Genomic DNA, 14,277 nt, shown 5'->3' on the forward strand with positions numbered 1-14,277 from the left:
CCTGGGAGAGTCCCAAGCAAAGATGGAGAGCGTACATAGTGCCCCAGCTCATCAGAGAACTGAGTGTGACCGCCTTAGCATCTATGGGTCTAAGCAGTGGAGCCAGGCCTCTGGCCCTGGGCTGGGGGTTCTCGGCGGCCACACTAGGTCAGAGAAGGTGAAGTGGTTGGTGTCTGCAAGGAGGCCCTCCCTTAGAGGCTGCCTGTGATGAGCCTCCATCAGGATGTGGCTTTTGGTCTCAGCATGTGTGTTTTCCAGAGGGTGGGGCTGGCTGAGCCTGGTGGCTCAAGGGGAAGAGTGTTTTGCCCTCTTTGGGGATGATCAGGGATGAGGCTGCCTTCGCCCTTCCCCCGCGGAGCCACCTACCCCTACAGATCCCGTTCTCCAGGCCTATTCCACGAGCACCACCCTGCCCCTGTGGTCCAGCCCCCGGAGCCCTGGCATGAGGGGTGTGCTGTGGATGGGGCCCTGACCCTGGTCTGTGGCCTATTCCTCAACCCCCAGGGCCATGCTGTGTGGGCTCACTCATCAACCTGTTCACTCCATTGACAGACTCTGTTGTAGGAGGTGCCAGGCTGTCTTGGCTAGAGGCACTAGGAGTGACAGGGTGAGCGAGGCAGGGTTTCTATTCTTGTGGAGTTTATTGGGGGGAGGGGGAGAGGGATGGAGAGTGATCAGATAAATAAGGCATTGGAGATTGATAAATGATGGGGGTGGCCATTCCTTTGGTTGGTATTTCAACTGGGACACAAATGACAGGAGGGACTATCCTGTGGGGAAAAGAAATCCAAGGAAATAACCAGTGCAAAGGCCCTGAGGCAGGAAGAAGAAAGGTGTGATTGGCGTGGGATGGGGTGTTGGCAGGGCGAGGTTAGTGAGGGATGGTTTTATTCCAAGAGCAACAGGGAGCGGCCGCTGGAGGGTCTAAGTAGGGGAGTGGCAAGATCTGAGATTGAAAAAGTCACTCTGGATGCTCTGTGGAAAATAGACTGGAAGTAGAAAGAACAGCTGGAAGCCACTACATTTGTACAGGCCAGAGTGAGGGGGACTGTGGAAGTGGGCAGACATGGATGGTTCTCAAGCATGTTTTGGAGGTTGAGGCAACCACACTTGTGACTGACCACAGGGTGTGAGGACCCCACGTACAGCACCGGGACCTCAGAAGAGGAGAGTGTGTGCGGGCTGAATGAGCCTGGAGTTCAGGGCTGGAGATGTCCTTCGGGGTGTCCTCAGCCTCCAGGTGGGACCTATGCGCTAGATGAAATTACCAAAAAGAGTTTGGGTCCAGAAGAAGGAGGGATTCCAGGACTGAACGGGGGTGCTGCGACATTTAGGCCAGGGTTTCTCCGTCTCAGCGTTATTAGTGTTTTGTGCCTCGTAATTGTTGTGGGGGCCGTCCTGTACATTGTGAGGTGTTTAGCAGCGTCATTGGCCACGACCCACTAGATGCCAGTAGCGCCCCCCTTCCTCTTGTGACAATTGAGAAATCTCTCCAAGTGCCATATTGCCAAATGTCCCTGGAGGAGAAGGGGCAAACGCCACTCTCCATGAGAATCGGTGATTGGAGTTTCGGGGGGAAAAGGGGGGACTAAGAAGGAAGGGGTGGCCTGTGAGGAGGGAGTCAAGCCTGCAGTGTTCCCGGGGAAGGGAGCAGTCTGTTGTCTAAAATGGTGCTGAGAAAATGAAGAGGACACGCTCAGAGGCAGGGGGTCATGGATGCCCCACCAGCAGTAGATTCAGCTGAGGACAGGGTGCAGGTGCCCAGTGGAGGGTTAAGGAGAGAATGTGAGGGGTTAGAGACAGTGCAGCAAATGGTTAGAGAAGACAGCAGCTACAGAAGACATAGAGGGCTTCCCAGGGCAGGGGCTGGCCCTGGATCAGGGGAGGAGTGACAGCGGAGGGTGATAATTGCAGGAGCAGAGGCCTGGGGGATAGGACAGGGTTCTGGCCACATACAGAGGACTTGCCCTCAGAGCAGAGATGGCACTCAGATGCAGGTGCTTGTGGGGGTGATTTCCTGACTAATGGCTTTCATCTTCTAAGTCAGAGGCAAAGTCACAGCTTGGAGTGGGGGAGGGCATGTGGGGTGAGGGGGATGAGAGGGATATGGATTCTGGAGTGGGAAAGGTGGCACACTAGGAAAGTCTGGAGGTTTGTGGTCCTGGCTTTAAAGCGAGGCCAGTCGATGCAGTGAGTGTTTTGCTCCGGAAAGAGCAGCCGCTCGAGCAAAAGCAAGGTGGGTGATTTAGGTCTGACCAGCGTAGGGGGTTTTGTCGGGTGAGGTATGATGGAGGAAAGGGTGGTGGCCTTACATTATAGAGGGTGTGACTCAAGGGTCTGGGAAGGTGAGGAAGTTGGGTCATTCAAGGTGGTGTGAGGATAAGGTCCGAGGGATTTGAAAGGCTGGGGCTTCTGGGGAAAGTTGGGGTGCAAAGCCTAGCTGGGCATCCTCCCTGCGGAACCCTGGCACGGGAGAATCTGGGGCCAGTCCTCTCTCTCAGGCCTGGAGAAGTGGCTCCAGTGCTATCAACTAAGGTGGCACATCTCTCGCTGTGCTCTCACAGCTAGGGATGGGACGGCTGTTCCTGTGTCTTTGGAAAAGATGGTGCTAGGTCAACTTCCCTCCACCCCCAGCCCCTCTTTCCAAAGGCATCCCTTGGGGGCACCTTCACTTTGGACATTACCTGAGAAAGGCTCATGTGGATGTCATCCGTGGATGTCCGGCTGCCACTCCCTCTTGTCATTCAACAGCCTTGGCTGGGTAATGGAGACAGAGAAGGGATGTGTGCTCCAGTGGGTTGGGGGAGGGGGGGGCATGTGATGCAGCAAACCCATCCACCACCATCTCAGGACCTCTCTGAGTGTGAAAGTGGTACTGTGTACATAGCATCAAAGAACTTGGAAAGCAAGTTATCTTTTTCTCTCTGAAGGGGTAGTGGGTGAAAGGTGAGTGGACCTTGGAGAGTGGGGGGGCCCGCCAAACACAGAAGGAAGGGAGCAGCCAGCCCCTGGGAAGGACTGGAGATGTGGGAGCTCAGGGCATGCCCAGGGACCAACAGGTAGCCCGTGCCCATCACTTGTCTTCCTCTCCCACCACAGGTGGCTGGGAACGCTCTGAGGCAGCTGCTGGCTGGGTCTGGGATTGAATTCTGCCAGCCCTGGTGGAAGGGAATGACAATGGGGTGTGGGGGGGTGTCCCGTCTAGTTGGAGAAGGGCTGAAGGAAGCCCCACTATGGCCCGAGGCTCTGATTCGTGCAGGGTTGAGCCAAGCAGGCAGCACTGGAAGGTGTATGTGGGGGATATGGAGGCTGCAGAGAAGAGTGGGAATCAAGTCATGTAATGGTCTCCACTGCCCCAAGAGCCAGCTGCACATTTGGGAGGTGGCAGCAGGTGACAGACCCTGGGGCGGGGCTGAGCCTCACAGATAGATGCCTGTAGGCTCTCCCTGGCTCCCCTGACCTAGGATTGTGCCTAGTAGGGTATGACACTTGGTAGACCCAGAGCTGCCCCTTCAGCGAAGGCCCAATGGGGAGGGAGAGAGTCTGAGGAGCCCTGGCCTCAGCTCCTTCGGGTCCTGGGAGCCTCGCCTTTCAAGGAAAACTTGGGCCAGGAGACAAAAGGCTGATGCTGATTGCAGTATCTGGGGAGATACCCAGTGCCCGCCCCCCCCCCCCCAGTCTGAGTATGGGTAGAGAGAATGAAAAAGTGGTCCCTCTTAATGCCCTGTGGGTCACCTGGGCCCTCAGACTCCTCAGCGCGCCCCCCCCCCCCCCCCCCCCCCCCCCCCCCCCGCCGGGCCCTGGGACAAGAGTCTCAGAGACAAGGCAGGAACCTGCCTAAGTGGCTGCTTTCCAAGCTCTGGGGGCCACCCCTCAGTCCTCTCGCAGGGAAGGGGCTACTGAGACTTCTCCATCTCTGGCAACCTCAGGGCCCAGGCTCAGCCCAGTCCAGCAGGTGAGAGGGATGCAGCCATAAAACCTGTGTCTGTAGGAGGCGAGAGAGGCTGGCTGCCCTCTCCCACCATCAGGCTGTTGGGTGCTCCACCTAAGAAAGCAGCTGAGTAGAATGGCAGGAGGCAGCGACAGCCTTGTATGGAGGAACCCCTCCACCCCTGCTGTGGGAGCCTAGGTAGGGGTGAGATATTGCCTGCAGGCACTGGTCGGTCATCCCGTGGCCCCATGAAGATGGAGCAGGCAGGAAGGGAGGTCCAGTACGAATGCCGTCTCAAAGCCAGGTCCTTTGGAGGAGGCCTACTTTCAGCAGTGGCTTGAAGCTTATTTATACAGAGGATGTCATGCAGAGCTGTGGGCTATAAATATGGGGCCTGGCTCTAGTCTGGGCTTCTAGCATCAGGGGCTCCAGAAGTGGTGAAAAAATGTGCCCTTGAGGCTGCCCAGGCTGACATTGGTGGCAGTGGCCACACGGAGAGAGAGTAGGGTGAGGGGGGTCGGGTGATTAATCTGAAATTTCTTACCCAACTCCTTCCACAGCCATTCCAAGAGAGGTGTGCAGAATCAGCAGGGATGGAGAGGGGTGGTGTCAAAACACAAAGCGATGCTTCTCCCATCATAGCTTCCCGACACCTACTTTTTCTCTGAGCTGTGTTAAAAAAGACCCCACCCTTGTCAAAGTCTCCATTCCTGAGGAGTCCAAGCCAGTTTTCCTCTTACCTCTTTGCCCTTAGTGGAGGAAACCGAGGCAGCTGTGAGGAAGACAGAAAAGCTGAAGTCATAAATCTTGGAGCACTCGTTTGCCCCACGGGCCTTGGGAGCCTTTTCAGGGCCCCCCAGAAGGCAGCGAGGACGCGGGTCTCCCGGCTGGCCGCGGGCTCTCTCTACACGCGGGCGGCGGCAGGGGGCGCTCGCAACCTGGCCACAGGCGCGCCTCTGTGAGCTCCGCAAGCCCGACGGAATCCGCTCGGCGAGAGAAAGCATTTGGGGAAGGGGTTCCAGGACAGTCTTCCCGCTCCCCTAACTCCTACTCGGCTTCCTTCTCGGGCACCGGGTAGGAGGTGTGGTTCACTATGTGCCGGCGCCCCAATACACCCACCCACTCTCTCCTCGGGGCTCCTGGGCGGCATGGGGAAGTGGGCGAGAGATCAGCGGGCGCCCACCGTCCCGGATCCTGGTGCTCAGACCCGGTCTGCAGGAGAGAGGTCCCGCCTGGGTCCCAGCCCCCTGTGCGCACCAATCCTTCCACTTCTGCAAGCGTCTTTCCCGGAGTCCCGAAGACCCCAGACGCCGGTTTCTGACCTCCCGTGGCCCCGAGGAAAAGGGTCGTAGAAGCGCCAGGGCGGAGGCCCACACCCAGGGGAGGCTGCTGCCGGCCGGTCCTTCCGCGAGGCGCACCTTCCACGCACCCTGGGTCCGCCCGCCCGCCCCGCCTCCCTCCCCTCCCCCTACTCCCGCCTCCAGTCTCCTCCCTCCTCCAGCGCGCCCGCTCTCCTCCCATTCCCCTGCCGCGGCGGGCTGCCTGCAGGCACGGCTCCCGGCCAGAGCCAGCGAGCGGAACGGGCGCCTTGGCTGCTGCGCCTCCTCTGGGCACCGGCGGCACGCCCCCCGCCGGGCCCCGGGCCCCAGCTAGCGTCCAGCAGCCTCGGAGCGGGAGGGTGCAACTTTCCCCCGGTCCCGGGCGGGGCGGGGACGGCAGCGGGACAACTTGGAAAACTTCTCCGGAGAGGACGGTAGGCACGCCTGGTGTCGGTGGAAGAGGATGTAGGAGAGCGGTGGCTGGCCCCAGGCATCCCTCGATCTCCTTGGCCCGGTTCGGCCTGGCCATGGGGCTCCAGCGCCTTCTGCGCCGCCAGGGGGTCGACCCCCCGCTTCTAGCCTAGCTGCGTAGGACGGCACTGTCTCTGGCTGAGCACGCTCTGGGCGAGCAGCGACCCCTCTGGCCGCGCCCCGCCCCGCCATGGACCACCAGGAGCCCTACTCGGTGCAGGCCACCGCGGCCATTGCGGCGGTCATCACGTTCCTCATCCTTTTCACCATCTTTGGCAACGCGCTGGTCATCTTGGCTGTGCTGACGAGTCGCTCGCTGCGCGCCCCGCAGAACCTGTTCCTAGTGTCGCTGGCCGCCGCCGACATCCTGGTGGCCACGCTCATCATCCCTTTCTCGCTGGCCAACGAGCTGCTGGGCTACTGGTACTTCCGGCGCACGTGGTGTGAGGTGTACTTGGCGCTCGACGTGCTCTTCTGTACCTCGTCCATCGTGCATCTGTGCGCCATCAGCTTGGACCGGTACTGGGCCGTGAGTCGTGCGCTGGAGTACAACTCCAAGCGCACCCCTCGCCGCATCAAGTGCATCATCCTCACCGTGTGGCTCATCGCAGCCGTCATCTCCCTGCCGCCGCTTATCTACAAGGGCGACCAGGGGCCCCAGCCTCGAGGGCGCCCGCAGTGCAAACTCAACCAAGAGGCCTGGTACATCCTGGCGTCTAGCATTGGATCCTTCTTCGCACCCTGCCTCATCATGATCCTCGTCTACCTGCGCATCTACCTGATCGCCAAACGCAGCCACCGCAGAGGTCCCTGGGCCAAGGGTCGCCCTGGGGAGGGTGAGTCTAAGCAACCCCGCCCAGTCCCTACTGGAGCTTCGACCAAAGTACCGACCCTGGCCTCTCTGGCTGCTTCTGGAGAGGCCAACGGACACTCCAAGCCTACTGGGGAGAAGGAGGAGGGGGATACCCCTGAAGGTCCTGGGACCCCGGCCACGCCACCCAGCTGGTCAGCCCTTCCCAACTCAGGCCAGGGTCAGAAGGAAGGTGCTTGCGGGGCATCTCCAGAGGAAGAAGCGGAGGAGGAGGAGGAGGAGGAGGAGGAAGAGGGTGAGCCTCAGGCCTTGCCAGCATCTCCTGCCTCTGCCTGTAGCCCACCCATGCAGCAGCCACAGGGGTCCCGGGTGCTGGCAACCCTCCGTGGCCAGGTGCTCCTGGGCAGGGGCGTGGGCACCTCCAGTGGGCAGTGGTGGCGGCGGCGGGCGCAGCTGACCCGGGAGAAGCGGTTCACCTTTGTGCTGGCTGTGGTTATTGGCGTTTTCGTGCTCTGCTGGTTCCCCTTTTTCTTCAGCTACAGCCTGGGTGCCATCTGCCCACAGCGCTGCAAGGTGCCCCATGGCCTCTTCCAGTTCTTCTTCTGGATCGGCTACTGCAACAGCTCGCTGAACCCCGTCATCTACACCATCTTTAACCAGGACTTTCGCCGTGCCTTCCGAAGGATCCTTTGCCGCCAGTGGACCCAGACGGCATGGTGAGCCACCTGCCTGCCGCCCGTGTGGGGTTGGTGCCAGGTGGCACCAGGGCCACTCTGATTCTTGCCCTGTTTTATGTGGTCGCCTCCCTGGGGACCTGCTGGTCCCTGCCTGGGTCCTGCAGGCTTCATCTTGGGAGCCCCCTGGGAGGGGCAGGGGTGCTGTTCACAGGGGTCCAACTGAAGCCTCTGATTGCTGGCTCGGCTTTGGGGGGACATCTCTACCCCCTGCCTGAGCACAGGCCCACAGATGAGGCTTGGACCTTCCTGAACGTAGCTGAGGCCAGGCCAGGATAGAGCACTTCCCTCCCAGTACCCCAGAACCCTGTAAGCCAATGCGAGGGGGGGCTTTCCTTCCTCAAGGACCCTTTGTTCCCTGGCTGGTCACTTGCTCCTGGTGTCTTTGTTTCTCATCTTCCCCTGGTAAAGAGCAGGAAGCCAGCCTTCTGCTTTTCCCAGGAGGACCCGCTGCTGAGGAGGAGGAGGAAGAGGCAGAAACGAGGGATCCACGATGGGTGCCCGTGGTCCCCATCAGGCACTGGATGGGGAGTTTACAGCCTGGCCCTGTTTCTGGGCCTGCTTCCCTTTCCCCCTAGTTTTAGATTTGTAGCTCCTTTAAAGGCCAGAACCTTCTCTGGAATCATTTTCCTTACCTGGCACCCCTCTGGCAGGTGGATGTGTGCCAGCAGGTGCCTCACCTTGGTGGGGTGGTCTGGAGGCCTGGCCTCTGCCTCGACAGGACATCCCTGATCACTAGCATTCACCTCCTGCAAAAACCCGGCGACAATGGCTTGCCGCCTACTTGCTGCAGGAGATGAAAGGCTTTGCAGAAAGCTTTGAGCTCCGTGGGGGAACGCACTAGAGGACTAGAAAATGTGATTATTTGGTGATATAAAAATCCCCTTTCTCTGTGTTTACCACCACCTGTCTTCCTGTAGACTTTTGTTCTGTGCCTGGGGTGTGTGAATTCTTACCCCAAACTGGAAGTGGGGAATGGCATAGAGAACCACTATTTCAGTTCAATGACTTCTTCGAGAACATGTTCTTGTGCCTGCAAGGGTTTAGTTATTATTCCTGCATGACGACTTCTAGACATTTCACCCACCACGCCAAGAGGGTTTTCAGTGGCTTGGGCCCTCCAGTGGGGGAGAAGTCTTTTGTCATCAAGCAGGCAAATCGTTTCCCCAAGATGGTTAAAGATACCCACGCCATCAGAACAGTCTGAGATGAAAGCCTGTGGTGGGTGACAGGGCCCCCAGGCAGGTGCTGGGGCTGGAACAGGTGAATGAGGGCCCTGTGGGCTCCTGCGCCCAGGCAGGTCTCCAAGCCTCATGTGGGTCCCTGTGATGTGTAACTGCTCCTACCCTGGGTGGGGGCCGGCTGGCCATCTCTGACCCAGCCATGTTGCTCCACCCCATTGATGAGGCTCCAAGGGCCTCTGCCTCCTGGTTGTCCCCACGGCCCCAGGACCTAGCACCCAGGAGACTTGGGAGCATCAGAAGGATGTTTCCCAGTCTTCTCCAAGGAGCGCCTGGCTTCAACATTAAGCCATTGGGCACCTAGCAGGCATGGGGGGTAGGGCTGAGCAGCCAAGACACTGTTAGCACTCTGATGGGCCTGGCCAGATTTGGAGAGTTGCTGAGGGAGTTTTCTGCGGCGCAGAGAATGGAGGGGACCAAAGAGAGTCCCTTCTGGGGAGAGGGGTTGTCTAGCTCCTTCCTCAGCCTCACTGTGAGGCCAGGGCATTGCCTTGGGGAGGGGCTGGGACCAGGGGAGTGGCTGACTCCTGACATCTGCTGACTGGTCTTGTGTGTGTTCGGGGGTGGGGGGGGGGCCCTTGCTATTGTTGCCTGTGGCCTCCTTGTTGTGATATGCAGGCTTTTTTTTTTTTTTTTTTTAAGTCTGAGCTATTTTATCAATAAAGGATATTTTGTAATAAGCAAACTGTGTCCTTGTTGCCCAAGAGCTGCCAGGAGTAATTGTCTCTCAGCTACTTGAATAGCATCTCTAAGCATGGGCTCCCTCCCAGGGTCCGTTGCCCTTTCCTCCCCTAGGCGTGGCTGCCTGGCACCTTCCCACCTGCCTGCCTGCTTTGTCTATTCCGTGTCCCTGTTCATTGCCAGTCAGTGGGACAAGAGTGGCCAGAGAAGCCCGAGACTGACTCTCTGGCAAGAGAATAAAAGGAGGGCTTCCCAGAGGAGGGGGCCTTGGGGCTGGGTCTTGGGAGAAGAGCAAGAATACACCAAGAAGCAAGATAGGAAATGGGCAGAGGGCTGCACGCGCAAAGGGTGTGTTTGGAGGCTTTGTGACAGTTTGAGAGTCAGTCTAAAGCTAGCCCTGCCTTGTGGTCAGGTGTGGCAGTTGGGGGCCAGAGGAGGTAGTTGGACAGCACCACAGGGGGCGGGAGGGACACAGGAGGAAGGGCAGGATGGTCATGCTGCAGAATGTTTTCAGCTGCTGTCTTCAGCGAGGGCTAGGGAGTGGGATGGAACCGCTGTGCTCCAGGCTCTCCCACACTAAGATTCAGTCACAAACGTCAGAGTTGGAAGACCTGTGGACGTCCCTCCTATCAATCTCATTTCCCAGAGAAGGCCTCTGAGACCCCAGAGCCACCATATGAGTTGGGCAAGGAGTTGAGTCAGGCATCCCATCCCACCTCAGTGAGGGCAACCTCTGGGACCTGAAGCAAGTTGGCCAGGTTCTGAGGGCCGGGGAGACCAGACAGCAGGCTGGTGGGGAAGGGCAGGGAGGGTTGAGGCCTGGGAGGGAAGGGCAGAGAGAGGAGCAGTGAGGCCCCAGGGTCTGGTGGTGGGTGGCCATCTTCCATGTCCCGGATTCATACTTTCCTGGGGCCGTGGCTTCTGCTACGGGCAACCAGTGGAAACTCCTATGTACCCACCATAACTGGTGGACATGGAGAGGGACATTGGGCTTCATCGAGGACTTGATGAGAAAGCCACACTCGGCCCAGAGGAGCTCCCATCAATTCCTGCCAGCCTGGGTTTCTAGTGCCAAGGCCCTGAGGCTTGACGAGGTTAGATTAAAGAAGTTCATTTGTTTCCGTTTACTGAGCCAGTCAATTTTCTGGCACCTTGTCTAATTAATCCTTATGCCCACGGTGTAAAAGAAGTGTCTGCCCATTTTATTCAGGGGAAACAGGCTCAGAAAACTGTAATGACTTGATGGAGGTCACCCAGGTGCAAGTCCTTTCCACTGGACCACCATGTCTGTTCCCTGAGGGTCTGTGAGGGGCAGGCCCATGCGCCCGGGAAGAGCTCTCTGCCCCATCTCTGGAGATGGTGGCAGAAAATCAGCCCTTCAGGAGCTGGACTGTGGGCAGCCCACCCTGAACATATCATCTTACTTAATCCTCACAACCTTGCTGGGTGTGGCCATTTTTCCAAGGGAGGAAACTGGGGCTCCGGGTCACCCAGCTGGGTGTCTGAATCACAAAGCTTCAAAATTCAGAGGCAGAAGGGTGTGGTTGTATCTCTTGTTCCCACTCTCTCTCGGCGATGCTGGCTGTTCGGGGATTCTGCAGTTGCACTTGGCTGGAATGGGTGGGTGGCAGTGCTGGGATAGACCGCTCAGGTCTGTCACTGAACAGGCGACATAAGCGATGGTACACAACTCGCAGGTTTTTCCATTCCTGACAGCTCAGTCCAAACCCTGGCTTTTATTAAAGAAATGCCTGAGGCCCAGGGAGAGATGGTTGGCCCTGGATCCCCACCCCCACAGCCACGGGGTGGCAGAGACAGTTGTCCCGTCACTGTGCCTATCGTTCCAAGCCTTCATACGGAAGGGATGGTATCTAGACTCAAAGAGTGACAGCACACGTTCAGGAAACATCCAACAGCCTGCTGTGTGCCAGGGCCAGTGCTAGGCTCGTCCTCATTTTGCTACTTTATTCTGTTCTCAGATCCTCAGAGCCCGAGGATCAGAGTCCCGGGTCCCACGGTTAACAGGTGGTGCAGCTAGAGCTCGATCCCAGGACCCCCAGCTCCCCGTCTGCCTTCTCCCCCTCTCACACCCCATTCCTGCTGTTTTGTGGGGGTAGTGCCTACCTTTGATTTCACCCTGAGCCCATCTGAGGGTTAGCGTGTCGAAGAGGTGGGCTCAGGGCAGCAGAGATGGGGGCGGGGGTGGTAGCATGCCGCCTCCCAGGAATAATCCCCCAAACACCTTGGAGGTGAGGGCGGGGGACAGAAGGCAGCAGAGAGGCTCAGCAGTTCACCAGGTGGATGTGAGCTGTCTTGCTGGGGCGCTTCTACCCTCTGCAGACCTTTCTAGCTTCTATCTTAGGACATCTGCGACGAAGGGAGGGACCAACCAAGAAGACCGTTAAAGAAGAGGTGGTGTGGATGGCTTGGGAAGACCTCTCCCCTCCAGTTTCAGTCACTGTGTAAGAATCCGGGTCCTTAGATTGCAGGGGATGCCCTTGAAAGGGAGTTTGATCTCAGCCTCTGCCTCGGGCCAGCTGCTGAGAAATTCAGGGCCGCTGGAAATTCCTCTTTGGAACATTGCTGCAGGAAGGGACCCCCCCAACCCTCCTCCACCAAAAGGCACCTGTGACAGTGGGGCTGGCTGACCTGCCGCCAAGACTCAAGGTGGAGCTCAACGTGGAGGGAGCTTGTGAGTTCATTAGGCCCCTGCAGCTCCTCTCCTCCTCTGCATGCTCTCCCCTTTCTGTGTTTGGGGGATGTGAGAACTTGCTCAGCTACACCCCCTGCAGATGGGGTTGCTGCTGGCTGGGCCCGAAGAGGCATCTGCCCAGGAGAAGCTGATACTGGGCTGTCTTCTGCTTCCCCGATGCTGGCTAGGAGTTCTTTTTCTTAATACATATATTTTTAATGTTTATTATTTTTGAGAGAGAGAGAAACAGAGCAAGCAGGGGAGGGCAGAGAGAGAAGGAGACAAAGAATCAGAAGCAGGTTTCAGGCTCTGAACTGTCAGCACAGAGCCCGATGCGGGGCTCAAACCAACAAACTGCGAGACCATGACCTGAGCCGAAGTCGGATGCTTAACCGACTGAGCCACCCAGGCGCCCCACTGGCCAGGAGTTCTGCCTGGAGGGCCTGGCCGCTGTGAACGGCAGGGCTGGTGTGAGACTTTGTGCCAGTGAAAACCACCCTGGGGAGGTGGGGGGCGGGTGTGTGTGTCATGCTCTGCCTCTCCCATTATTTGTCTAGCTGCCCCCAAGCAAGGCTTGGTTCTTCTTGGGGCCTCAGTGTCCCTGCCTGCCCACGAGGGGTTGACCCCATAGTCCCTCAGGTTCCCTAGCTTAAGGCTCCATCTCTGCCCTGCCCCCAGCTTTCTGGAAATCCACATTCAGAGGCTCCTGGAGTTAATCAGTTATTCTTAGGGTCAGGCCCTTGGGCCAGGATTAGGGCTGTGTTTTCTTCACTTTTGTGCCATCTTGCAGACTGGGTCTGGAGAAACCGATCAATTGGGGACCCTCCGAGATGGCCAGTGGCAGGGAATAATGACAGCTCTGAGTCATGAGGATTCATGACTGGTGAGCATCATCTGAGATTAGAGCGGCTCCTCTCTCCATTTTACAGGGCAGGAAACTGAGGCCCAGGGAGATTGAGGGTATTGACTGAGTCATTCAGAGCCAGGACATGAACCCACCCAATTTAATCTCAACTGTGTCACTAACTGGTCTCAGTATGTGCCTCAGCAGTGGGGGAGCAGTGGGGGAGCAGGCCTCGGCCTCCCCAGCCCAGCAGAGCCCCTGCCCTGTGCTAGCTGGAGGGTCTCCCCTGCAGGGACCTCACGGCTTCGCGGGGGTGATCTCCCTGCCTGCTGGAACCTCCAGAGAGCGGGAGCTGGGCAGGGGTGGGAAGCTCTGCTCACTGTTAGCAGGAGAGGTGGGAGCACTCAGCTAAAATTAGATTCTGGGATTCTTCGTGCTCCTGCATCCGTCCGTCCTTCCGTCCGGCCTGGGGAAGGCTGTTGTCAGCCCGCCAGAGCTGGAAGGAGCCTGGATGTCAGCTTGCACCCTCCCCAGGGCTCACTGGCTCTGATCTTCTCACACCCTCGCCTGGCCTTTGGCCAAAGGCTCCTGCCCTTGGCTTGGCCTTGTGGCCATCTATTGATTAGCAGTGATTTCAAAGAAAGAGTGCCCCCCCCTTAATACCCACCCTTTCCCCTTGGGATTTTACCCCCCTTCTTCCTCTCTCCCCTCTCTTCCTCTCCTCTCTTCTCCTGGCCCTTCCCACTTCCGGGTCCTCAGAGGCTTCTCCCCCTTCCCTGAGTGTCCCCTCTGCCTTCTGCTGATCTCTGACTTCTGCCTCCCCCTTGGGGACGGTCCTGGCTCTTCATGGAGACTGCAGGCTCCATGGACCATTGTGGTTGCAAGGGGACCAGAACATACTAAAAAAGAGCCTCCCTCCCTGGCAATTTGGGGCTATTTCTGGCCTTGCTGTAGCCCTCTGGGGTCCCTGGCGCTCTGGTGGCTGGTGGGGGGCAGGAGGAGGTGCTGGGTCCCAGCCGCAGGATGCAATGGTCCTAGCCTTTGATTTCCCTGGGGAGGGGGCTGGCTCCTTCTGGAGCTGGGGGTGGGCCCTCCAACCTCAGGGCAGCCAAGGCTCAGATGGAATGCCATTACCTCTGCTCCCCTGGGGGCCTGGGCTGCTTCAGGAGGGAAGAGGGCTGGGCCATGGTAGTGTGGGTGGCAGTGTAGAGCCCTGGTGTCCCTCTCGTCCCTGTTCCCACCCCAGACTAGCTACAGCTGGGAGAGAGGGAGCGTGGGAGGATGCCTGAGCCTGCTGCTGGGGTCCCTGGACACTGAAGTGGCGGAGGTGGGGGGCAAGGGTTAAACCCAGCCCTCCCTCCCAGGCATTAGGCTCCATGAGGTCCCTGGGTGCTCCTGGTGAGGTGATGCTTTCTGTCCTGGCTACAAATCTGGGCAGGCTATGGCCTCTCCATCCCATGCTGGCCTTGCAGCTGGAGTTACAGTGGGTGCAGCACTGGTGACTGAAGGATTCCTTCAGCTGTTTCAGAAGCATTGGCCAGGGTCCAGAGGCT

The 14,277-nt window shown here is 58.4% G+C and overlaps 1 protein-coding gene across 1 annotated transcript; it reads left to right on the plus strand.

Moving 5' to 3' along the window:
* Positions 1-5,643: 5,643 nt before the first annotated feature.
* ADRA2B (adrenoceptor alpha 2B) lies at positions 5,644-9,120 on the plus strand. The gene has a single exon (XM_039231783.1). The coding sequence runs from the start codon at positions 5,912-5,914 to the stop codon at positions 7,250-7,252; it is 1,341 nt and encodes a 446-aa protein (XP_039087714.1). The 5' UTR covers positions 5,644-5,911; the 3' UTR covers positions 7,253-9,120.
* The last annotated feature ends 5,157 nt before the right edge of the window (positions 9,121-14,277 follow it).

The sequence above is a fragment of the Hyaena hyaena genome, unplaced genomic scaffold, assembly GCF_003009895.1.
Source record: "Hyaena hyaena isolate Hyena2069 unplaced genomic scaffold, ASM300989v1 scaffold_57, whole genome shotgun sequence".
In the NCBI taxonomy this organism is placed as follows: domain Eukaryota; kingdom Metazoa; phylum Chordata; class Mammalia; order Carnivora; family Hyaenidae; genus Hyaena; species Hyaena hyaena.